A 25,464-nucleotide genomic window follows, 5' to 3' on the forward strand; every position below is an offset into this window, starting at 1 on the left:
AAAGATCAGGAACAAGACAAGGATCCGTGGTTTCACCATTTCATCTACTCAACATTGTACTAGAAGTTCTAGCTAGAGCAATTTGGCAAGATATGAGTTTCCACATTGAGGTGGGAAAAAATGGCAAGAAAAAGATACAAAAGTTAAGCAAATTGAAAAAGAGTTTTTGTAAAACTATTCATAGTCACAGATGACATAATATATAAATATATAGAAAATCCTAAAGAACACATGCATACACACAGAGACACATACACACACACACAGACACGTACACACATACACAAACTTTTAGAGCTAATAAAGCCAGCAAAGTTGCAGAATTCAAGATTAACACACAATAGCCTGGCTCAGTGGCTCGTGCCTGTAATCCCAGCACTTTGGGAGGCTGAGGCGGGTGGATCACTTGAGGTCAGGTGTTCAAGACCAGCTTGGCCAACATGGTGAAACCCTGTCTTGACTAAAAATATAAAAATTAACTGGGTGTGGTGGCACACACCTGTAGTACCAGCTACTCAAGAGGCTGAGGCAGGAGAATCACTTAAACCTAAGAGGTGAGGTTGCAATGAAATGAGATCATGCCACTGTACTCCAGCCTGGGTGACAGAGTGAGATTCTGCCTCCAAAAAAAAAAAAAAAAAAAAAAAAAATTAACACACAAAATTCAGGTCAGGCACAGTGGCTCATGCCTGTAATCCTAGCACTTTGTGAGGCTGAGGTGGGTGGATCACCTGAGGTCAGGAGTTTGAGACCAGTCTGGCCAACACAGCAAAACCCCATCTCTACTAAAAATACAAAAATTAGCTGGGTGTGATGGCACACGCCTGTAATCCCAGCTACTTAGGAGGGTGAAGCTGAAGAATTGCTTGAACCCAGGGGGCAGAGGTTGCAGTGAGCTGAGATCGTGCCACTTCACTCCAGCCTGGGTGAAAGGGCGAAACTCCGTCTCAAAACAAACAAACAAAATTCAGTTATATTTATATACACTAACAATGAACAACGTGAAAAGGAAATTAAGAAAACAACTCCATTTACAATAGGATACAAAAGAGTAAAATACCTAGGAAAAAATTAACCCAGGAAGTAAAAAACTTGCCCATTAAAAATACAAAACATTGGCTGGGCTTGGTAGCTCATGCCTGTAATCCCAGCACTTTGGGAGGCCCAGGCAGGTGAATCACCTAAGCTCAAGAGTTTGAGACCAGCATGGCCAACATGGTGAAACCCCATCTCTACTAAAACACAAAAAATTAGCCAGGCATGTTGGCACGTGCCTATAATCCCAGTTACTTGGGAGGCTGAGGTATGAGAATGACTTGAACCCAGGAGGCAGAGGTTGCAGTGAGCTGAGATCATGCTACTGCACACCAGCCTGGATCACAGAGTGAGATTCTGCCTCAAAAAAAAAAAAAAAGAAGAAGAAGAAAATGTCAAAACATTGTTGAAATTAAAAGTTTTTTTTTTGAGACAAGGTCTCACTCTGTCACCCAGCCTGGAGTGCAGTGGCCCAATCGTGGCTCACGGCAGCCTTAACCTGGGCTCAGGGAATCCTCCCTCTTCAGCCTCCTGGGTAGCTGAAACTACAGGCGTGCACCACCACGCCCAGCTATTTTTTTAAAATTTTTTCTTTTCTCTCTCTCTCTTTTTTTTTTTTTTTTTTGTAGAGCTGGGATCTCACTGTGTTGCCTAGGCTGTGCTGAAATAAACTAAAGAAGACCTAAAGAAATGAAAATAGCCGGCCGGGCGCGGTGGCTCACGCCTGTAATCCCAGCGCTTTGGGAGGCCGAGGCGGGCGGATCACAAGGTCAGGAGATCGAGACCACGGTGAAACCCCGTCTCTACTAAAAATACAAAAAATTAGCTGGGCACGGTTGTGGGTGCCTGTAGTCCCAGCTACTCGGGAGCCTGAGGCAGGAGAATGGCGTGAACCCGGGAGGCGGAGCTTGCAGTGAGCCGAGATCGCGCCACTGCACTCCAGCCTGGGCGACAGAGCGAGACTCCGTCTCAAAAAAAAAAAAAAAAAAAAAAAAAAAAGAAATGAAAATATATTGTATGTTCATGGATTGGAAGATGTACCTTGTTAAGATGGCAATACTACCCCGAGTGATACACAGATTCAGTGCAATCTCTATCAAAATTCCAGCCAAGCACAGCAGTGCATGCCTGTAGTCTCAGCTACTGAGGAAGCTGAGGTGGGAGAATAGCTTGAGCTCAGAGCTTGACACCAGCCTGGGGCAACATAGTGAGATCCTGTCTCTTAAAAAAAAAAAAAGAAGGAAAAGTCTATTCTTAAATTAATATGGTAGTGCCAGTAACCCTGGATAACTAAAATATTGAAAAAGAGAACAAAGCTAGATGGAGGACTCACACTTCCCAATGTCAAAACTTACTTTGAAGCTACAGTAATCAAAACAGTGTGGTACTGACATAAGAATGGACATGTAGTCCAATGGAATAGAAATGAGGCAACAGAAATAAACCCATCTTTGGCTAAATAATTTTTGACAAAATTTCTAAGACCATTCAATGGGGAAAGATAGTCTCTTTAACAAATCTGAACCCCTACCTCACACCATATGCAAAAACTAACTCAAAATAGATAAATGACCTATATTATAGGACCCAAAACTGTAAGACTCTTAGAAGAAAACGTAGGCGTGGCCGGGTGCGGTGGCTCAAGCCTGTAATCCCAGCACTTTGGGAGGCTGAGACAGGCAGATCACGAAGTCAGGAGATCGAGACCATCCTGGCTAACCCGGTGAAACCCCGTCTCTACTAAAAATATACAAAAAACTAGCCGGGTGAGGTGGCGGGCGCCTGTAGTCCCAGCTACTCGGGAGGCTGAGGCAGGAGAATGGTGTAAACCCAGGAGGCGGAGCTTGCAGTGAGCTGAGATCCGGCCACTGCACTCCAGCCTGGGTGACAGAGCGAGACTCCATCTCAAAAAAAAAAAAAAAAAAAAAAAAAGAAGAAGAAAATGTAGGCGTAATTTCACTCGTGTCTGTGTGAAAAGACCACCAAACAGGTTTTATGTGAGCAGTAAAGCTGTTTATTTCACCGGGGTGCAGGCGGGCTGAGTCCAAAAAGAGAGTCAGTGAAGAGAGACAGGTGTGGGGCCGTTCTATGGGATTTGGGTAGGTAAAGGAAAATTAGTCAAAGGGGGTTGTTTTTTGGCGGGCAGGGGCGGGGGTCACAAGGTGCTCAGTGGGGGAGGTTTTGAGCCCGGATGAGCCAGGAGAAGGAATTTCACAAGGTAATGTCATCAGTTAAGGCAAGAACAGGTCATTTTCACTTCTTTTGTGATTCTTCATTTACTTCAGGCCATCTGGATGTATATGTGCAGGTCACAGGGGATATGATGGCTTAGCTTGTGCTCAGAGGCCTGACACGTAAATCTTCATTACTTTGGATTTGGCAATGAATTCTCAAATAAGACACCAAAGCCATGGGCAACAACAGAAAAAACAAAAACAAAAATAAAAAAACAAGATAAATGGGAACTTCATCAAAATTTAAATTTTTTATTTATTTTATTTATTTATTTAGAGACAGGGTCTCACTCTGTTGCTCAGGCTGGAGTGCAGTGGTGTGATCTCAGCTCACTGCAACTTCTGTCTCCCAGGCTCAAGAGATCCCCAAACCTAGCCTCCTGAATAGCTGGGACTATAGGCCCATGACATCACGGCCGGCTAAGTTTGGTTTTCTTGTTTTTTGTTTTTTTTTTGAGATGGAGTTTCACTCTTGTTGCCCAGGCTGAAGTGCAGTGGTGCCATCTCGGCTCACTGCAACCTCCGCCTCCCGGGTTCAAGCAATTCTCCCACCTCAGCCTCCTGAGTAGCTGGGATTACAGGCACGTGCCACCATGCCCAGCTAATTTTTGCATTTTTAGTAGAGATGGGGTTTCGCCATGTTGGCCACATTGATCTTGAACTCCTGACTTCAGGTGATCTGCCTGCCTCAGCCTCCCAAACTGCTGGGATTACAGGCATGAACCACCGTGCCCAGCCAAGTTTTGTATTTTTTTGTAGAGTCAGGGTTTCACCATGTTGCCCAGGCTGGTCTTGAACTCCTGGGCTCAAGCAATCCTTCTGCTTTAGCCTCCCAAAGTGCTGGGATTACAGGCATGAGCCTCCGTGCCCAGCCTAAAACTTTTGTTTATCAAATGACATTATCAAGAAAGTGAAAAGACACCATATGGGATAGGAGAAAATATTTGCAATCATATATTCAGTAAGGGTCTAGTTTCCAGAATATATAGAGAGCTCTTAGAACTCAACAACAAAAAGACAACCCCAAAAATGGACAAAGGGCTTGAATAGACACTTCTCCAAAGAAGACGTACAGGCCGGGCATGGTGGTTCATGCCTGTAATCCCAGCACTTTGGGAGGCCGAGGCAGGTGGACTGCTTGAGGTCAGGAATTCGAGACAAGCCTGGGCAACATGGCGAAACCCCATCTCTACAAAGATTATAAAAATTAGCTGGGTGTGGTGGTACATGCCTATAATCCCAGCTGCTCGTGAGGCTGAGGTGGGAGGATTGCTTGAGCCTGGGAGGCAGAGGTTGCAGTGAGCCCAGATCATGCCATTGCTCTACAGCCCGGGTGACAGAGTGAGACCCTGTCTCAAAAAATACATAAATAATAAAACAAAGAAGCTATACAAATGCCCAACAAGCACAAGAGAAGATGCTCAACGTTATTATTCATTAGAGAAATGTAAATCAAAACCACAAGGAGATACCACTTCATATCCACTAGGACAGTTATAGTCTTTTTTTTTTTTTTTTTTTTTTTTTTTTGAGACAGTCTCACTGTGTCGCCCAGGCTAGAGTACAGTAGTGCGATCTTCAGCTCACTGCAACCTTCACTTTCCAGGTTCAAGCAATTCTCCCACCTCGGCCTCCCAAGTAGCTGGGACTACAAGCATGCACCACCACACCCAGCTAATTTTGTATTTTTAATAGAGACAGGGTTTTGCCATGTTGGCCAGGCTGGTCTCGAACTCTTGACCTCAAGTAGTCTGCCCAACTTGGCCTCCCAAAGTGCTGGGATTACAGCCGTGAGCCACCACGCCCGGCCCTGGTTATAGTAATTTTTTAATGAAAAAACTAAGTGTTAGCAAGAATGTGGAGACATTAGAACCCCTATACATTGCTGGTGAGAATATAAAATGGTACAGCCGTCATGACAAACAGTCTGGCAGTTCCTCAAAAAGTTAAACGTGGCCGGGCACGGTGGCTCAAGCCTGTAATTCCAGCACTTTGGGAGGCCGAGACGGGCGGATAACGAGGTCAGGAGATCAAGACCATCCTGGCTAACACGGTGAAACCCCGTCTCTACTAAAAAATACAAAAATCTAGCCGGGCGGGCGAGGTGGCGGGCGCCTGTAGTCCCAGCTACTCGGGAGGCTGAGGCAGGAGAATGGCGTAAACCTAGGAGGCGGAGCGTGCAGTGAGCTGAGATCCGGCCACTGCACTCCAGCCTGGGTGACAGAGTGAGACTCTGTCTCAAAAAAAAAAAAAAAAAAAGTTAAACGGACAGCTACCATGTGACCAAGCAATTCCTATGCTAAGTGAAAGAAGCCAGACATAAAAGATCATATATTGTATGATTACATGTATTTGAAATATTCAGAATAGGCAAATCCACAGAGATAGGAAGCAGACCAATGTTGATGGGGAGTAGGGGATGGGGAACTGGGGAGTAACTGTTAATGGGTATGGGGTTTTCTGTGGGGTGATGGAAATGTTTTGGTACATGATAAAGGTTGTAGTTGTACAACACTGTGAATATACTAAATGCCACATTTTAAAATGGTTAATTTTAAATTATGCATATTTTGCCTCAATTGTTTAAAAAAATTATTTAAAAAAAAAAAAAGTACCTTACTCAAGACCACACAGCAGAGCTGGAATTCCATCTTCAGAGCCCACACTCTGCTTCCCAAGAAAAGTGCCTCCAGAGACCCCAGGATGCCATGCAGGACAGTAGACCAGTAGCTAAGCATGATCTTGCTTGGTTCAGATAATAGTTCCATCCTTCCAGCACGTGGAGGCAGGGGACTCCCTCCAGGTTGGAGGCAGCTCTGGAGCTCCCAAAGCCAGGCCATGGAGCCGGTGTAGTGTGGGGGCCTAAGGAGGAGGGAGAATGATGTGAGGGGTGAACAGACCTCCCTTGAGGGGCTGTTGGAAAACTCAGGGCGGGCAAAGCCCTTAGCTGGGGCTGACATATGATGGGGCCTCGGGAAACTACAGCCGTTGACCTTCACCTTGGGACAAGTGAAGGGTCTGATTAGCTGTCTTTTAGGCTTCAATCAAGCCTTCAATTGACTTGGGACACAACCCTGTTAAAACTGCAGCTGGGGCAGGGCGCAGTGGCTCACACCTGTAATTCCAGCACTTTGGGAGGCTGAAGCGGGTGGATTACCTGAGGTCAGGATTTCGAGACCTGCCTGGCCAACATGGCGAAACCCCATCTCTACCAAAAAAATACAAAAATTAGCTGGACCTGGTGACGCACGCCTGTAGTCCCAGCGACTTGGGAGGCTGAGGCGGGAGAACTGCTTGAACCCAGGAGGTGGAGGTTGCAGTAAGCCAAGATTGCGCCACTGCACTCCAGCCTGGGTGACAGAGCGAGACTCCATCTCAAAAACAAAAAACAAAAAAACACCTGCAGCTGGGAGATGGCCATCTGTGAATGGCCCAATCTGGGACTGCACTGATTCAGTTCTTGAGGGGTAGGTGGTTGTGGGTCTAGATGGCAGAAACCAGCCTGGAAAGGGGACTCGGGGTGGAATCTCAGGTGAGTCTTGTGTCTGGCTGGAGCTGTGGGAGGCAAGTGGGAGGAGCCCAGTGCCATGTGTCAGACGACAGCAGTAGAGTCGTGTGATGGTTACTTTTATTTGTCAAGTTGGCTAGGTCATGGCACCCAGACAGTTGATCAAACACCAAGTTTAGACATCATTATGAAGGTGTTTTTTTTTTGAGACGGAGTCTCACTCAGTCGCCCAAGCTGGAGTGCTGTGGGCTATCTTGGCTCACTGCAAGCTCTGCCTCCCGGGTTCACGCCATTCTCCTGCCTCAGCCACCCAAGTAGCTGGGACTACAGGTGTCCGCCACCACCCTCAGCTAATTTTTTGTATTTTTAGTAGAGACAGGGTTTCACCGTGTTAGCCAGGATGGTCTCGATCTCCTGACCTCGTGATCCACCCGCCTCAGCCTCCCAAAGTGCTGGGATTACAGGTGTGAGCCACCGCACCCGGCCTATGAAGGTGTTTTTATTTATTTTGTATTTATTTATTTTTGAGATGGAGTCTCTCTCTGTCGCCCAGGCTGGAGTGGTGGCATGATCTCGGCTCACTGCAACCTCTGCCTCCGGGGTTCAAGCAATTCTCTGCCTCAGACTTCCAAGTAGCTGGGATTACAGGCACCTACCACCATGCCTGGCTAATTTTTGTATTTTTAGTAGAGATGGAGTTTCACCATCTTGGCCAGGCTGGTCTTGAACTCCTGACCTCGTGATCTACCCACCTCGGCCTCTGAAAGTGCTGGGATTACGGGCAAGGGCCACCACACCCTATGAAGGCATTTTTTTTAAGAAAAAATTTACATTTAAATCAGTAGACTTTACTCAAAGTCTACCTTCTCTGAAGATGATTTCCTTCTCTGAAGGAGAAAACCCAGTTATTTTCTCTCTGCCCTCACACTCAATACAACACTTTGCTTCTGGTCACCAAACTTGGTGGGGATTCTTCCCCACACACCACCCAAGCAGCTCTCCAGTGGACACCAACAGAGTGTCCTATCATTCAATTCCATTCTGATATTATTTACCTGGAGATAGTGTCAGATCCCATGCGTTGAGGGCTCAGTCCCACATACCTGCCCCACTTCAGATGCCAATTGCACATAGTAGGTTGTTGCTTACACTTCTTTTTTTTTTCTTTTGAGATGGAGTTTCACTCTTGTTGCCCAGGCTGGAGTGCAATGGCATGAACTTGGCTCACTGCAGCCTTCACCTCCTGGGTTCAAGCGATTCTCCTGCCTCAGCCTCCTGAGTAGCTAAGATTACAGACATCCACCACCACCCGGCTAATTTTTTGTATTTTTAGTAGAGACAGGGTTTCCCCATATTGGCCAGGTTGATCTCGAACTCCTGGTCTCAGGTGATCCGCCTGCCTCAGCCTCCCCAAAGTGCTGGGATTACAGGCATGAGCCACTGCACCTGGCCAGTTGCCTACACTTCTGACCAACCAGATATAAACCAAGCTCCCCTAACTCCTTCCCTGGGTTTAATTTGCTAGAGAGTTCCCCGAACTCAGGGAACCACTTATGTCTATCGGTTCATTATAAAGAATATTACAGGCCGGGCACGGTGGGTCACGCCTGTAATCCTAGCACTTTGGGAGGCCGAGGTGGGCGGATCACCTGAGGTCGTGAGTTCGCGACCAGCCTGACCAACATGGAGAAACCCCAACTCTACTAAAAATACAAAAATTAGCTGGGCGTGGTGGCACATGCCTGTAATCCCAGCTACTTGGGAGGCTGAGGCGGTAGAATCGGGAGGTGGAGGTTGCCATGAGCAGAGATAGCACCGTTGCACTCCAGCATGGGCAACAAGAGTAAAACTCCATCTCAAAAAAAAAAAAAAAAAAAAAAAAAGAATATTACAAAGCGTACAGATGAACGGCCAGGTGGAAGAGATGCACAGGGCAAGGTGTGAGGGGCAGGCTGCAGAGCTTCTGTACCGCCTCTGGACACACGACCCTCCGGGAACCTGCAGGTGTTCCGCTATCTGGAAGCTCTCCAAACCCTGTCCTTCTGGTGTTTCATTGAGCCTTTATTAAAGGGTCAGCATAATTGATAACATAATTGGCCACTGGTGATATACTCAATTTTCAGCCTGTCTCCTCCTCCCCAGAGGTCAGAGGGTGGGACTGAAAGTTCCAACTCTTTAATCACATGGTTGGTTCATCTGGCAACCAGACCCCATCCTGAGGCTATTTAAGAGTTCAGGAAGACTTGCATCACTGGAACAAAAGATGCTCCTATCGCCCAGGAAATTTCAAGGGATTTAGGAACTCTGTATTAGGAACTGGAGAGAGAGACCAAACACATATTTCTTTTTTTGTTGGTTTTTGAGATAGGGTCTTGTCTTGTGTCCAGGCTGGCGTGAAGTGGCACGATCACAGCTCACTGCAACCTTGAATTCCTGGGTTCAAGTGATCCTCCCACTTCACCTTCCTGAGTAGCTGGGTCTACTGGAGAACACCAACATACTTGGCTAATTTTTAAAAATTTTTGTAGAAATGGGGACTCACCATGTTGCCCAGGTTGGTCTCAAACTCCTGGGCTCAAGCAATCCTCCCACCTCAATCTCCCAAAGTGCTGGGATTACAGGCATGAGCCACCATGCCCAGCCATGGCCATTTATTATATTACAGTAGCACAACTTTCCATAATGTGGGTGAGTCTCATCTAATCAGTTGAAGGCCTTAAGGGAAACAGATAGAGGGAATTCTGCCTCTAGACTGCCTTTTATAGTGAGACAGAGTCTCACTTTGTCACCCAGGTTGGAGTACAGCGGTGCAATCACGGCTCACTGCAGCCTCGACTTCCTGGGCTCAAATTATCCTCCCACCTCAGCTTCCCGAGTAGCCGGGCACGCACCACCATTCCCGGCTAATTTTTTTTGTATTTTTGTAGAGACAGGGTTTCACCATGTTGCCCAGGTTGATCTCAAACTCCTGACCTCAAGCAATCCGCCCGCCCTGGCCTCCCAAAGTACTGGGATTACAGGCGTGAGCCACCGCTCCTGGCTTGACTGCCTTTTAACTTGAGCTGCAACATCCAATTCTCCCTAGGTTTCCAGCCTGCCCTGTGGAATTTGGACTTGCCAGTCCCCATAATCACATGAGCCAATTCCTCAAAATCAATCACTTACTCTCTCCTGCTCTCTCTCTTTCTGTCTGTCACACACACACACACACACACACACACACGGTTGTTTCTCTGGAGAACGCTTAACACAAGTCTCCCTGGGGAGAGTCCAGGTATGCCCTGCCATCTGGCCTGTAGTAAGGGCATCAGCAGATCCCTCGTTATTGGTTATTAATGCCATTTTTTGTTTGTTTGTTTGAGATAAGGTCTCACTCTGGTAAGAGCCACCACACCTGGCTACACTGGTCTTTGAAACTCCCACTCCCCTCTCTGTCACAAACAGTCCCTCTTCCCAGCCAGGTGCCTCTACCCACAGTAGCAGCTTTCTGCCACCTTCTGGGCCTTCCATGTGGCTTTCCCTGATCTCGACACCTCACCAAGCCCCAGTCACCATTTTACAGTGTCCCCTTAGACTAGGGTCTCTGGGGACACTTCATAAGCATCTTATCTATTCATTCAACAAACATGTATTGATGACGCCTGCTGTGTGCCTAACACTGTAGTGGGGGACTGGGGGCAGATGAGCAGGCAAGTCTTCTTTGAGGTAATAAATGGGTATCGTGTGAGCACTGCAGATGAAACTCAAATGCTCAAAGGGCCACAGGCAGAGGCAGACAAGGAAGGGCAGGGCTGGGAGTTTGGCAAAGAGAAGACTGTTTGCCAAGTGGGGGCCACTCTGGTGCTGTGGCCCATTGTCACCCTGTGGGGATGCAGGCCAGCCACTGCCAGATCTTCTGAACTTAAAAATAAAAGATAGGCCTGGCTCAGTGGCTCATGCCTATAATCCCAGCACTTTGGGAGGCCAAGATGGGTGGATCTCTTGAGCCCAGGAGTTTGAGACCAACCTGGGCAACACAGCAAAACCTCATCTCTACAGACAAATACAAAAATGTAGCCAGGTGTGGTGGCACACACCTGTAGGCCCAACAACCCGGGAGGCTGAGGTGGGAGAATCACCTGAGCCCGGGAGGTTGAGGCTGCAATAGCCATGATGTGCCACTGCACTCCAGTCTGGGCACTGGAGTGAGACTCTGTCTCAAAAATAGAATAAAATAAAATAATGAGTCACACATGGTGGCATACACCTGTAGTCCCAGCTACTTGGAAAGGTCCCAGCCCGGTAAGGCTGAGGCTGTGGTGAGCCATGATTGCACCACTGCACTCCAACCTGGGCTAGAGAGTGAGACACCATCTCAAAAAAATAAAATAAAAGGCAGAAAGATGGGTTGTACGTGAAATCCGATTCACCAAAGTTAACTACTACATGATTCAAACATTTTTCTTTTCTTATAGAGATGTGGGTCTCACTATGTTCACCAGGTTGGTCTTGAACTCTTGGCCTCAAGTGATCCCCCTGCCTTGGCCTCCCAAAGTGTTGGGATTACAGGCGTGAGCCACCGAGCCCAGCCCAAATCGATTTTTTTTTTTTTTTTTTTGAGATAGAGTCTCTTTTGTGTCACCCAGGCTGGAGTGTAATGGTGCTATCTTGGCTCACTGCAACCTCTTCCTCAGTTTCAAGCGATTCTCCTGCCTCAGCCTCCAGAATAGCTGTGATTACAGGCACCCACGCCCAGCTAATTTTAGTGTTTTTAGTAGAGATGGGGTTTCACCATGTTGGCCAGGCTGGTCTCAAACTCCTGACCTCGGATGATCCACCCGTCTTGGCCTCCCAAAATGCTGAGATTACAGGTGTGAGCCACTGTGCCCAGCCTCCTTAATGTTTTAAAATATCAGTTTGGGGCAGGGTGCAGTGGGTCACGCCTGTAATCCCAGCACTTTGGGAAGCCAAGGGGGGCAGATCACTTGAGGCCAGGAGTTTGAGACCAGCCTGGCCAACATGGTGAAACCCCATCTCTACTAAAAATACCAAAAAATTAGCCGGGCATGGTGGTGCTTACCTGTAATCTCAGCTACTCAGGAGGCTGAGGCAGGAGAATCACTTGAACCTAGGAGGCAGACACTACAGTGAGCTGAGATTGCGCCACTGCACTCTAGACTGGGTGACAGAGCCAGACTCTGTCTTAAAAAATAATAATAGGGCGGGGATGGGCATGATGGTTCACGCCTGTAATCCCAGCACTTTGGGAGGCGAACAGATCACCTGAGGTCAGGAATTCGAGGCCAGCCTTACCAACATGGAGAAACCCCGTGTCTACCAAAAATACAAAATTAGCTGGGTATAGTGGTGCATGCCTGTTATCCCAGTTACTCTAGAGGCTGAGGCAGGAGAATTGCTTGAACCCAGGAGGCAGAGGTTGCAGTGAGCTGAGATCGGGCCATTGCACGCCAGCCTGGGCAACAAGAGAGAAACTCCATCTCAAAATAATAATAATAATAATAAGGCTGGGCGCAGTGGCTCACACCTGTAATCCCAGCACTTTGGGAGGCCAAGGCGGGTGGATCACCTGAAGTTAGGAGTTCGAGACCAGCCAGGCTAACATGGTGAAACCCCGTCTCTACTAAAAAATAATACAAAAAATTAGCCAGGCATGGTGGCACACGTCTGTAATCCCGGCTACTCAGGAGGCTGAAGCAGGAGAATCGTTTGAACCTAGGAGGCAGAGGTTGCAGTGAGCCAAGATTGCGTCATTGCACTCCAGCCTGGGCGAGAAGAGCAAAACTCTGTCTCAAATAACGGTAATAAAAAATAATATATAAAACACTGAGGAGGTCAAAGAAAATCCAAATGGTAGCATGTCTGGCTTCTGAGCCTCCCGTCTGCAAGGCCTGTGCTGAAAGGATCTGCACTTGCCTTTCTCCTCTTTACAGCCAAGGTCACCAGTGGAAACCCCCCAAGGACAACACCTGTGTCTCCTCCAAGGCCAATCCCTTCATGCCTAACACAGTCCCTGGCAGGGAGCAGGTACTCAGTGTGTGTCTTTGCACTAGGCTGCAAAATAAAGGTTTTCTGATCACTCTTCAACTCCACAACCGTGGCACCCTACTGCCTGTGGAATAGCGGGACAGACACTTTATCCTTATTTGAAGCCCTGCCCAGTCTGTCCTGACATCTCAAGATTCAGAGCACTCTGCCCTATAGGGGCCTCCCTGGATCAGCCTAAAAAGTTGAGTAATATACGGTAATTGATTTAGCAGTGGCAGTGTCTGCCCTTCCCACAGCTTCTCGTGTTCTAAAGAGTCCATAGATGAATTAATCCACAAATACTTATTAAGAGTGTGGTGGCCTGATATTGGAGTGTTCAAAGCCTTCTGCTTAAGAGTTTGTGTGTGGCCAGGCGCGGTGGCTCACACCTGTAATCCCAGCACTTTGGGAGGCCAAGGTAGGCGGATCAGAAGGTCAGGAGATCGAGACCATCCTGGCTAACATGGTGAAACTCCGTCTCTGCTAAAAATACAAAAAATTAGCCGGGCGTGCGGCAGGCGCTGTTACTCAGGAGGCTGAGGCAGGAGAATCGCTTAAGGCAGAGGTTGCAGTGAGCCGAGATTGCGCCACTGCACTCCAGCCTAGGCGACAGAGCAAGAATCTGCCTCAAAAAAAAAAAAAAAAAAAAAAGAGATTGTGTGTTGTGGTGGGGAGCGGGGCGTATGGACACAAGGTCTCCGCCCTGGGAGAAGTGCTGGGGAGTAGGACAAGTACCACTACTTCGGACGGGGAGGGCGATGCCTCCAATGCGGGCTTCCCTAATTCCTGCAGATCATACACTGGCCCCCAACTTCACACTGGCCAGAATCCCGGTTCTAGTCTTTTCCGTGCCACCAAACCCTGGGCCCTCCTCTTTCTAGAAGAAAACACCTTTGGCCTCTGCCCAGAGCTACAGATACCTGGAGTAAGAGCAGGCAGGAGATCCGTGGTGGATAAAGACCAGAGAGACTCGGGATCGAATTCCACTCTCACCCCCAGTTCAGTTTTCCTCAGCTTGCTGCTCCAAACAGGCAGGATGTGAAAATTAAGATTCCTTACCCCTCTCACCTCCAGTTGAGTTTTCTCCAGGTTGCTGCTCCAAACAGGTAGGATGTGAAAATTTAGATGCTTTTCTCACGCCGCTCTATAAAAGACGGCCGACGAGGATGGGATTCGAACCCACGCGTGCAAAGCACAATGGATTAGCAGTCCATCGCCTTAACCACTCGGCCACCTCGTCCTATGTAACACCAATCTTTCCACATTCACTTATCTCTCATCTCCTCCGCACCTTCCAGGCACTACCACCTACATCGGAGCGCAGACCTCTTCCGACACGGGGAAACAAGAAGCCGCGGAAGGAAGGGAGCGTTTTGACTTCCTTTCAGCTGAGCCCACGCCATCCACCACGCTGCGGCCGAGCTCTGCCACGGTTTCTCTCCGAGTCCAGCCCAGCGCGCTGCTAGTTCAAGGCGCGCTTGGTCCAGGGTGCGCGCGCCGGCGGGGAGGGAGGGGAGTGCGTCCCGGGAAGCCGGCGGGGCCCGGGCGGGCGGGGCATCTGCACGGCGCGCGGCCGGGCGGCGGGGCTGTGGCTCCTCCTCCCTCGCAGGGGACGAGCCGACGCGCAGGGGGCTGGGGGCGGCAGCGGCGGGCGGCCGGCGGCGGGAGGCGGGAGGCGGGAGGCGGGCGGGGCGGCGCGGCGCGCGGGGCTCGGCTGGCCTCGGCTCGCCTCGGCTGCGCTCGGCAGGCTGCGGTAAATCCGGGCTTGCGGCCGCTGGTGTAGTCTGTGGCCGGGTGGTCGTTGCTGCGCGCCCCGAGCCCCGACAGCCATGCAGATGTCCTACGCCATCAGGTGCGCCTTCTACCAGCTGCTGCTGGCCGCGCTCATGCTGGTGGCGATGCTGCAGCTGCTCTACCTGTCGCTGCTGTCCGGACTGCACGGACAGGAGGAGCAAGACCAATATTTTGAGTTCTTTCCCCCGTCCCCACGGTCCGTGGACCAGGTCAAGACGCAGCTTCGCACCGCGCTGGCCTCCGGAGGCGTACTGGACGCCAGCGGCGATTACCGCGTCTACAGGGGCCTGCTGAAGACCACCATGGAACCCAACGATGTGATCCTGGCCACGCACGCCAGCGTGGACAACCTGCTGCACCTGTCGGGTCTGCTGGAGCGCTGGGAGGGCCCACTGTCCGTGTCGGTGTTCGCGGCCACCAAGGAGGAGGCGCAGCTGGCCACGGTGCTGGCCTACGCGCTGAGCAGCCACTGCCCCGACATGCGCGCCAGGGTCGCCATGCACCTCGTGTGCCCCTCTCGTTACGAGGCAGCCGTGCCCGACCCCCGGGAGCCGGGGGAGTTTGCCCTGCTGCGGTCCTGCCAGGAGGTCTTTGACAAGCTAGCCAGGGTGGCCCAGCCCGGGATTAATTATGCGTTGGGCACCAATGTCTCCTACCCCAATAATCTGCTGAGGAATCTGGCTCGTGAGGGGGCCAACTATGCCCTGGTGATCGATGTGGACATGGTGCCCAGCGAGGGGCTGTGGAGAGGCCTGCGGGAAATGCTGGATCAGAGCAACCAGTGGGGCGGCACCGCGCTGGTGGTGCCTGCCTTCGAGATCCGACGAGCCCGCCGTATGCCCATGAACAAAAACGAGCTGGTGCAGCTCTACCAGGTTGGCGAGGTGCGACCCTTCTATTATGGGTTGTGCACACCCTGCCAGGCACCCACCAACTATTCCCGCTGGGTCAACCTGCCGGAAGAGAGCTTGCTGCGGCCTGCCTACGTGGTACCTTGGCAGGACCCCTGGGAGCCATTCTACGTGGCAGGAGGCAAGGTGCCCACCTTCGACGAGCGCTTTCGGCAGTACGGCTTCAACAGAATCAGCCAGGTGCTCATAAGGGAGAGGGCAGGGGTAATGGGGCAGGAGGGGTGGTGGGATCAGGGAGTTATGAGGAGTGGCCCTGGATGGAGAGGAGGCAATGAAGCAGGAGGGATCACCGTTCGGGAGGTGGGTGGATGGTGTGGAAGATTCAGGATACTTCCAGAGGGGTGAGAGCGCTGGACTGTGGCTTTAGAGAAGTCAGTCTCAGCCCTGTCAATGTCATCAAACTTTGCTGACCTGTCTTTCCTCCTACAGGCCTGCGAGCTGCATGTGGCGGGGTTTGATTTTGAGGTCCTGAACGAAGGTTTCTTGGTTCATAAGGGCTTCAAAGAAGCGTTGAAGTTCCATCCCCAAAAGGAGGCCGAAAATCAGCACAATAAGATCCTTTATCGCCAGTTCAAACAGGAGTTGAAGGCCAAGTACCCCAACTCTCCCCGACGCTGCTGAGCCCTTCCCTACCCTAGTCTGAGAAGTCAGCCTCTGGGCTCCTCAGGCCACCGTTTAGGCCTGACTGGGGTAAAAAATGTCGCTCCACTTTACAGAGGTAGCTGTGGTGTTGAAACACTGGACTTGAATATGGGGTGCTGGGATCGAGTCCTAGCTTTACCACTAACTAGCTGTGTGGCCTTGAGTAAATCCCGTTACCTCTCTGAGCCTCGGTTACCCTGTCTGTAAAAAGGGAGGTGAGAATACCTACCTCACGGAACTGTCGGGAGGCTCAGATGAGATGTTGTATGTGAAAACATTCTGTAAGCTTCGTACAAATGTGAAGTATTAATATTATCGCAGTATTATTATTGTTATTATTATTGTTATTATTAACAATCTTGGGTGGGTAGTAGGAGAGCAAAAAGTATGAATGGGATGGAGCTAAGAAGTCTGAGTACTTAATGAAATGGACTTTTTGGAAAGAAATCAGATGAAGGCATAAACTTTAGTTCTTAGCTCTTGAACAGAAGCCTAAAATTCTTGGTTCTCTCAGGCCTTCGCCCTCAAGGGCTCTAGAGGAGGGAAGACTCTGCAGGCTCCATGGGTGACAGCCTGAGATCTGTCCCTTCAACAGGCTGGGCTGGGTATGTGCCTACCGATGACAATGTGTAAATAAATGCGTGTTCACACCCACAGCTGGCTCCGTTACTCTCCTGAGCTGGGGGTGGGGTTCGGGGCCGGCTTCTCCCCTTGCACGCCATGGGGAGGTGGCAGCGGACGAAGGGCGCCGTCTGCAAAGCACTGAAACAGCAGGCCCTTTTCTGCAGGCCAAAGGCCTGCGCGAATGTCGGCCAGTTACTATGGAGACCGGCCCGCGGTATCCCAGCATGCCTCGGGACCAAACTGTCCAATTGTGAGCACCCCCGACGGTCGCCTCCTGATGACGCACACGGAAGCACCGATAGGCTCTGCCTCCCGGAGAAAAGGGAGCCGCGCAGCGCCTGCGGGAGACCGGCGCTGCTGCCGGTACCGGCAACCACGGGCACCTCTCAGGGAATATCGGTCTTGAGGCCAGAGGCCCCAGTCCCCGCGGTGCGTATCGCCATGCATGGCTTTTGGTTCGGCCTCTCCCGTTAGTCGAGCAGGGCCGGCACAATCTCCTCCTCCCAGGCCGAAGCAGAGATTTAACTGGCCTGATGCGTGCTGGGCTGCGGGCTAGCCAGCGATGTTCCGGCCCGCTCCCGCACATCTAGAAGCGAGCGGGAGGCCCCCTGGGCACCGCGGAGAAGCTGGGTTGACCTCTGCGAGAATGAGGAGGGCCTGCCTTCCCTAGGGGCGTGCCCCGGAGGAGCTGCCATTCTGAAAAGCTAAATTGCCTGTGTACAGCGCTTTACAATGTGCTTTTCCATCCCTTATACCACCGCGCTTTACAATGTCCTTTTCCATCCCTTACCACCTGCGAGCTCCTCAACACTCAGAGCAGGAATGGTTATCCGCTTTTTGCACCCGGGGTAAGATGGGAAGATTGTGACTTAACTCACTTATAATCAGAACCAGCTGGAGGAGAGAAAGGTTTCTGGAAGAGATAGATTTAAGCTGCGTCTTACAAAGTGAATATACTAACAGTGAAGAGGCATTGCAAGTGTTGGGAACTGAGGCTTGATAACGGGAAAGATGAAGCTGGTTTAGAGAACCGAGCTTTTCAAGTCAGGTGCAGATCATTAGTGAAATTGTTGAGGAATATGACTAAACGCTCACCTAGGCCAGGCTTATTATACACAACTTGAACTGGTGTCAAGGAAAGTTTGCTACCATCACAGGGACCTGGGACTACCGAAAAGTAAAAGCTAATGTCTGCCTCACAAAATTTTTTTGTTGTTGTTAAATTTGTATTTGCAAATCCTCCAGTCATCAAGTGAACCAGTACTGTGCTAGGTAAATAAGGTACGTGTGCAGCCCCTGCCCTAGTGAGGCTCATAGACTGATTGGGGGAACAGACATGAGAATAGGCAAATAGATACAAAGCTTCCTGGAGGGAGTGGCGTCTGCAGTGTACTAAAGGACTACAAGCAGTGTCCAGAGAAGTTGAAAGAACACAATAAAATAGAAGCCTGCAGGGGGCTGAGAGATTATCTGCTGAGAGGACTGTTTTCATCCTCTTAGGTGATCTCTTGGCAGTACTTGGCACTATCAGTACAATTACTACTTGGCAGTACTTGGCTTTCTTCTGAAATTCTCTTTCTCCACGACTTCGGGTTTTGCCTCCTCCTTTGTAGGGGTCTCCTCATCTGCCCCTTTGGTAACCCTGGGAGTTCCATTATGGGCGTCTTCTGATTGCACACATTCTCCCTTGCTAGTCGCACCGTCTCCTGTGGCATGAAGAACTTGCTGTATGCTGACGACCAAATCTCTGCAGCTCAGATTTCTCACTGAGACTTAGACCCATGTGCCCCCAGCTGCTTTCCTTCTCTTATTTCTGGGTCTTTGCTACTAACTCTACCTGGAATATTCCCTCAGTAAGTGCAGCTCACCCAGCTGGTCCATCTTTGGAAGCCTCCCTGCTGCATCGGGCTCCAGGTCCTGGTTATATACTCCTCCCTCATGCCCCTGGTCTTAACTCTCCTCATATCATGGTTATAGTGTGCTCCTTTGCCCCTCTCTCCCAGGAACTTGTAAACTCGGTGAGGTCAAAGACAGTCACACTTGGGGCCCCTGCATACCATAGCGTCTGACAGTACCCAGTATATGTTAGATGTTCAATACATGTTAGATGAGTCAGTAAAAGAAGGAATGCTTACCAGTGTTCAATGTTGCCGAGCAGACAATTAAAATAAGCACTGAAAAATATTGGCATTAGCCACAAGGAAGTCACTGGTTAATGCTACGGGATCAGTTTCAGCTGAGATTGATGACATTGAACGACTGGGAGGTCAAAGTAGGAACAGCCAGTGTTCATGAGACCTTGAAAAGCGTAACTGTGAAGTGGCAAACGGAGCAGTCAGGTGGAATGGGTGAAGTTTTGTGTTTCTGTGTTTTGTTAATGCTAGAAAATACCCAGGCACATCTAAAGTTTCATGGGAAGGAGGTTGCTAAGAGGGAGAAGCTGAAGACACAGAAAAGAGAGGGGAACACTGACGACCCGCGGTCCAAGAGGAGGCAGAAGGAGATGGGATTTGACCCAGAGCACAGTGAAAGACAAGGAGATTGTAGCGTTATCTGGAAGAGAAGCCGAGGGCATTATAGGCAGAAGGAACAGCTGAGGCAGAGGGCAGAAGGTGGAAGTGCAGGCACTAGCCATTATATGGTGGGATGAAGTTGCTGGACCGGTAGGTCAAGTCCAGTCTGGTAAAGACCTTGAAAGCCCCAGTTAGGAATTTAAGTCCAGTTCGGGTGTGGTGGCGGGTGCCTGTAGTCCCAGCTACTCGGGAGGCTGAGGCAAGAGAATTGCTTCAACCCGGGAGGCAGAGGTTGCAATGAGCCGAGATCGTGCCACTGCACTCCAGCCTGTCAACAGAGCGAGACTCCATCTCAAAAAGAAATTTAGGTCCAGTCCATAGGCAGTGGAGAGTGCCCCCTGGGCCTTTCCTTTATGTGGATCACAGCCTTGGCCAGTATTCCCAGGATTAGGATCACCAGTGACATCCAAGAGCAGGAGCATTTCCACAGCTCCCAGGCTTCTGTGAGAGGTGCAGACGGCCATTTGCACCCTTGTCACCCAGTATGTGCTCAAGGTGTGGCCAGGCCAGTCACTTCCCTGGCTTTCCCCATCTGGGATCAGGTTGGGTTCAGCTTCCTGCTGCCTCTTTCCCCCTCTGAGCTGTGGGCAGCCATAAGTGACAGCTCCATTCCTTCTCCCAGAGTCCGGATGCCCATCCAGCCTCCAAGCAAAGACACAGAAGAGATGGAAGCAGAGGGTGATTCCGCCACTGAGATGAATGGGGAGGAGGAAGAGAGTGAGGAGGAGCGGAGCGGCAGCCAGACAGAGTCAGAAGAGGAGAGCTCCGGTGAGCCCCTACACAAACACACACACACACACAGCCCCCACGCACAAGCATGCACATACATGCACATACAGCCCCTAGACACAAGCATACTCACACACAGCCTCTGCCACAAGCACACACACACAGCTTCTACACACAAGCATGCACATGCACACACAGCCCCTTCACACAAGCACCTACACACAGCCCCTGCACACAAGCACATGCACACGCACACACAGCCCCTACACACAAGCACATGCACATGCACACACAGCCCCTACACACAAGCACGCACGCACACACACAGCTTCTACACACAAGCATGCACACATACAGAGCCTCTACACACAAGCACGCACACACACAGAGCCTCTACACACAAGCACGCACACACACACAGCCCCTTCACACAAGCACGCATGCGCACACACACAGCCTCTACACACGAGCACCCACACACACACACAGCCTCTACACACGAGCACACACGCACACAGCCCCTTCACACGAGCATGCACACACACACACATAGCCCCTACACACGAGCACACATGCACACACACAGCCCCTACACACGAGCACACGTGCACACACACACAGCCCCTACACACAAGCACGCATACACACACACAGCCCCTACACACGAGCACACATGCACACACAGCCCCTACACACGAGCACACATGCACACACAGCCCCTACACACGAGCACACATGCACACACAGCCCCTACACACGAGCACACATGCACACACAGCCCCTACACACGAGCACACATGCACACACAGCCCCTACACACGAGCACGCATGCACACACACAGCCCCTACACACAAGCACGTGCGCACACACAGCCCCTACACACAAGCACACACACACACACACACAGCCCCTACACACAAGCATGCATACAAACACACAGCCCCTTCACACAAGGACGCATGCACACACACACACATGAAGGACGCACATGCACATATGTGGGTACCCACCACCCCTCCCCAGAGCTAGCCCTTACTGGCGTCTTGTCCCAGAGATGGACGATGAGGACTATGAGCGGCGCCGCAGCGAGTGTGTCAGTGAGATGCTGGACCTAGAAAAGCAGTTCTCGGAGCTAAAGGAGAAGTGAGCATGGGGACACCTTGGGCTGGGTCTGCGAGGAGCTGGGATGAGGAGGTGGTGGGCCTGGTACTGGGCAGGCGTGGTTGGTGCCCAGGAAGTGCACGCCTAACACAGGGCTTGCTGTGGAATGGGTGCTGGGTACGTGTTTGCCCAAGAGCAATAGGTGAGCAAATGGGTGCACGGCTGCCTTTTTTACCACCCAGGTTGTTCAGGGAACGACTGAGTCAGCTGCGGTTGCGGCTGGAGGAAGTGGGGGCTGAGAGAGCCCCTGAATACACGGAGCCCCTTGGGGGGCTGCAGCAGAGCCTCAAGATTCGCATTCAGGTGGCAGGTCTGTGGGTGGTTCTGTGCCTTTTTCCCCTCCCAGAACCCATGGCACCCTGTCCCCTTCCTCTCTTGTTCCTCCCTGGCCTCACCCTTTGCTTTCAGCCCTCCTGTGTGGGCACCAGGCTCCCCAGCCAAGCAGGGCCCCTCCTTCCTTTCTCTGCAGGGATCTACAAGGGGTTCTGTCTGGATGTGATCAGGAATAAGTACGAATGTGAGCTGCAGGGAGCCAAACAGCACCTGGAGGTGGGCCTGATTGGGCACACTGGGGACAAGGCGGGGCGCAAGGCCTGAAGTGAGCTCTCCCCATCCGTCCTGCTGAGCTATTGCCCCCTCTTCCAGAGTGAGAAGCTGCTGCTCTATGACACACTGCAGGGGGAGCTGCAGGAGCGGATCCAGAGGCTGGAGGAGGACCGCCAGAGCCTGGACCTCAGCTCTGGTGAGCGCGAGAGCCCGGGCACCCCGGCCCTGGGCTTGGCTCTGTCAACGCCCACCCCTTTCTAGACTTCAGATGTCCTGAAGTCAAGGGGACAGTCAGAGGACCTGCCTCTTGGGGTCAGTGTGAGGACTGAAGGAAACCAGGCCTGGAAAGGGCCTGGCACACAGTAGGGGCTCGGGCAGAGTGGGTCTCCCTGCCCTCTTCTGCCCCTGCTCTTTCCAAAACAGGTATCAGTGTGACATGCAGTCCCATGCAATAGCTCTAGTCCCCTCCACGTTCATAGTACCTGTGTTCATGTGGAGTCCTGGGGTGGCAGGAATTGTCATCATCCCACTGTCCACTAAACAGATGAGGCTCACAGAAGTGCAGCGGCCTCTTCCCGGGGTTGCGCAGCTGTGCGGGCAGGACCTGAACAGCCCTAAGGGGCTTCCTACCCCAAGCCCAGGGTTGTGATGGGGCAGGGGATATGAGGCCAGGCTGGCCCATGGTGGGGGCAGAGGCTACAGAAGAGAGAGTGTCCTGTGGGCCAGCACCCCAGTTCTAACTCTGGGTCTGGGGGCAGAATGGTGGGACGACAAACTGCACGCCAGAGGCAGCTCCAGGTCTTGGGACTCCCTGCCGCCCAGCAAGAGGAAGAAGGCACCTCTGGTTTCTGGTATCCTTTCACCCAAGGTGGCCTAAAAGGTGGCAGGATGTTAGGGTCACCTCCAGACCTGGGGGAGAGGTTTGGAGGGGACATGGAGGACAGTCGCACTAGATGCACTTGTGGTTGCTTGGTGTCATGTGACCATGTCCAGGCAAATCCAGCTGTCAGCAATTTCTTACAGGGTCTTGGGTCTCTCTGGGCTATGTGGACCCTAGGAAAACAGAAACGGGCTAGGCTCAGTGGCTCACATCTATAGTCCCAGCACTTTGGGAGGCCAAGGCAGGTAGATTGCTTGAGCCCAGGAGTTCATTTCGAGACCACCTTGGGCAACATGGTGAAACCCGTCTCTAGAAAAAATAGCAAAAATTAGCCAGGTGTGGCGGTGTGCATCTATAGTCCCAGCTACTCTGAAGGCTGAGGCAAGAGAATTGCTTGAGCCTGAGAGATCAAGGCTGCAGCGAGCCATGATGTGCCACTGCACTCGAGCCTGAGTGAGGTTTGGCCTTTGAGGACTTTCCATCTCCTGGGGTTGTCTGAGCGGGTCCCCAGCTCTCCCTGGGGAGCCTTTGCTCATATCCCACCCTCCTCTTGGAAGTCCTGCCTGTCCTGACTGTCCAGGGCTCATCTCAAACGTTACCTCCTCTGTGAGGCCTCTCCGGTCTTACTCCAGTGCCTATGGCTTCACTCTCCTGTGTGTTCCTGTGCCCTACCATGGGGGCCCACATCCCAGAGGGCACCAGCTGCCTCCGCCCCTCCCTAGGCAGGGTTAGCTTAAGCTTAGTCCAGGGCCTGCTGTGCTTTCATCTGTCCTGGCAGAGCTGAGTCCTCCTGTGCCCCTGAGGGCATTCCTGCAGCAGCCAGCCTTAGTCATTATGGCCACCTGGTGCTGGAGAGCAGGCCCAGGCAGGGAGGGAGGAATCTGGAAGGCCGTGACTTGAGCGAATGAGAGGTGAAGGCATGGAGACATCAGGTAGGGAGCACTGTGGGGAAGGGGAGTTGTCTCTGAAGGGAGAAGCCCTGCGTCTGTCTTTGGATCGGGGAAGGGGCCAGGTCAGGGCTGTGCTGCAGGGTGAGATGGGATGGGCCTCAGCCAGCTGACCTCAAGACGAGGTGAGGGTGAGCAAGGGATGGGGAACAACACTTGGTGTCCTCCATGGACTTGGTTCCAGGAGGACCCTGGAACTGGGGGGAGAAGAGGTAGGAGGTGGAACCTGAGCTCGGACCCAGATCCTCAGCTCCCACTTCATGCTGTCTGCTGTACCCCCACTCCTGAATGTCAGGTGGGTGGCCCTGCCCTCGTCACCTGCCACCTCCACTGGGCTTCCTTGACCCCCACCACAGGCCCATACATCGTGTACATGCTTCAAGAGATCGACATCCTGGAGGACTGGACGGCCATCAAAAAGGTGGGGCCGCTGCTGCCCATGTGCCCTGCCCCACCTCAGGGCCCCCCACCCTGGCAGCAGCTCTGCCATCTGCAGGCCTGGGAGTTCTCTGCTCACCAAGGCTCCCCCATCTTCAGCCCAGGGTCCCTGGATCGCAGTTGGCTCACAAGTCCTCTTGCTCAAGGCGGCCCTGGGAGAAGGGATTTCTAGTCTGTGTCAGCCCCTTCCTGTTCCAGGGCAGGTTTTGATGGGGTGGGAGGGGGGAGGGGGGCAGGGAGGCGGGAGAGCCGTTGAGCTGGCCAGCGGTCAGGAGCATGGGAGCTCTGGCTTGGGGGGCCCTATGTTCCTGGCCCTGGGGGCATAGCACTAAGGCAGCAGCCCATACGCCACAGAGGTGGGAGGTGGGGCAGGGATTGCCAGGCTGTAGGTGGGCTCTCAGGGGGGCTTTTCTTCTCATCCACCCAGGCTAGGGCAGCTGTGTCCCCTCAGAAGAGAAAATCGGATGGTAAGAACTATGGCTGTTGTACGGCCTCCCCTGCCCGCCTTGCCATCACCTTCCCTCAGCTCAGCCTCCAGGAAGGAGCCCAGAGAGAGGCTGTGGCTGTGTCAGAATCAGTGGCCCAAGAAAGTTAGGATGGTCTAGATTTGAGGGGCTTGTGGGAGTTTGAGGAGCAGGAACCAGGATGGGGCTGGGGAAGCCTGGGTTGATGGAGCTCCCACTCAGGAGGGGTCAGGGAGGGCCGTGGAGCTGCCCAGGAGGCCTGTCCTGGGCCAGCCCAAAGTCACTCCGCTCAGTAAGTGGCTGCCCCCCTCCTTTCAGCTTCCTCACTGGTGACAGTTTTCTCCTTCCCACATACGCACAGGACCGTGACCCTGCTGTTCAGAGCCAGGGGGACCCTCAGAGCAGCTGGCACCGCACCCAGGATTCTCATCTTCCTGCTGCAGACAGGCAGACCCACAGGCCCCTCAGGGTCTGCCCAGCCAGGCTCCTGTGGTGCTGCTGGGCCCTCCCACTCCGCTGGCACTGGCCTGGACTCCTCCTCTGCCCTCCTCGAGGCCTGCACAGCTGTGGCTGTGGAGCCGACCTGGCCAGGCAAGGCTGCTCTCTCCATCCCTGAGCCGCCTGCCACCTCCCGCTCCTGAAGATCTGCCTCTTGGGGCTCCCCTGACAGAGAAGACAGCTGAAGTCAAAGCCACATCCTCTTGCTGACCTTGGATGCAGGCTCTCCGGCCTCAGGGCCAGGGAGCCAGGCCCCACTGTGCAGGAACTCTGAGTCAGACGTGATATCTAGGGGGGCTGTCCACCCTGGCTGGGGCTGGAGGCAAGATGCCAGGCCCCCCAGGTTTTCTCAGGGCAGTTCTTGGTGTCTGCCTCTCAGATTTCAAGGACTAGAATTAAAACCTTTCCTGGGATTCTGGTGTGCCCCGTGTATGTGTGATTTACCTTGCAAGAGA

The 25,464-nt window shown here is 52.0% G+C and overlaps 2 protein-coding genes, 1 long non-coding RNA gene and 1 other non-coding gene across 5 annotated transcripts in view; 2 read left to right on the plus strand and 2 right to left on the minus strand.

The window, feature by feature from the left end:
• LOC106993188 (uncharacterized) overlaps window positions 1–14,103 on the minus strand; it is a 23,545-nt gene extending 9,442 nt beyond the window's left edge. For both annotated transcript variants that reach the window (XR_013403535.1, XR_013403536.1), the window contains exons 1-2: window positions 13,861–14,103; window positions 5,885–6,131 (exon numbers count right to left, since the gene is read on the minus strand). This is a non-coding gene — a long non-coding RNA (uncharacterized LOC106993188). The remainder of the gene's footprint in view (window positions 1–5,884; window positions 6,132–13,860) is intronic.
• On the minus strand, window positions 13,960–14,041 carry TRNAS-GCU (transfer RNA serine (anticodon GCU)). Its single transcript has one exon. It is a non-coding gene; the product is annotated as a tRNA-Ser (tRNA).
• A 375-nt stretch (window positions 14,104–14,478) lies between the features above and the next one.
• B4GAT1 (beta-1,4-glucuronyltransferase 1) lies at window positions 14,479–16,948 on the plus strand. Its single transcript, NM_001194482.3, is given in 2 exon segments — window positions 14,479–15,686; window positions 15,936–16,948. Coding segments are annotated over 2 exon segments (1,248 nt in total). The 5' UTR covers window positions 14,479–14,630; the 3' UTR covers window positions 16,128–16,948.
• A 164-nt stretch (window positions 16,949–17,112) lies between these two features.
• Window positions 17,113–24,970, plus strand: BRMS1 (BRMS1 transcriptional repressor and anoikis regulator). The gene is made up of 10 exons (NM_001266716.1): window positions 17,113–17,201; window positions 19,968–20,113; window positions 21,128–21,218; window positions 21,419–21,546; window positions 21,706–21,785; window positions 21,882–21,978; window positions 22,541–22,633; window positions 23,966–24,030; window positions 24,475–24,514; window positions 24,873–24,970. Exons 2-10 carry the CDS (start codon window positions 19,975–19,977, stop codon window positions 24,878–24,880), a joined length of 741 nt encoding a protein of 246 aa, NP_001253645.1. The 5' UTR covers window positions 17,113–17,201; window positions 19,968–19,974; the 3' UTR covers window positions 24,881–24,970.
• The last annotated feature ends 494 nt before the right edge of the window (window positions 24,971–25,464 follow it).

Source organism: Macaca mulatta, chromosome 14 (assembly GCF_049350105.2).
Source record: "Macaca mulatta isolate MMU2019108-1 chromosome 14, T2T-MMU8v2.0, whole genome shotgun sequence".
NCBI lineage: Eukaryota > Metazoa > Chordata > Mammalia > Primates > Cercopithecidae > Macaca > Macaca mulatta.

Coding starts and splice junctions, on each gene's coding strand:
- BRMS1 (NM_001266716.1), top strand. CDS start 19,975: ATGCCCATCCAGCCTCCAAGCAAAGACACAGAAGAGATGGAAGCAGAG. Junction 20,114..21,127: donor GTCAGAAGAGGAGAGCTCCG/GTGAGCCCCTAC, acceptor GTCTTGTCCCAG/AGATGGACGATGAGGACTAT. Junction 22,634..23,965: donor GAAGGCACCTCTGGTTTCTG/GTATCCTTTCAC, acceptor CCCCCACCACAG/GCCCATACATCGTGTACATG.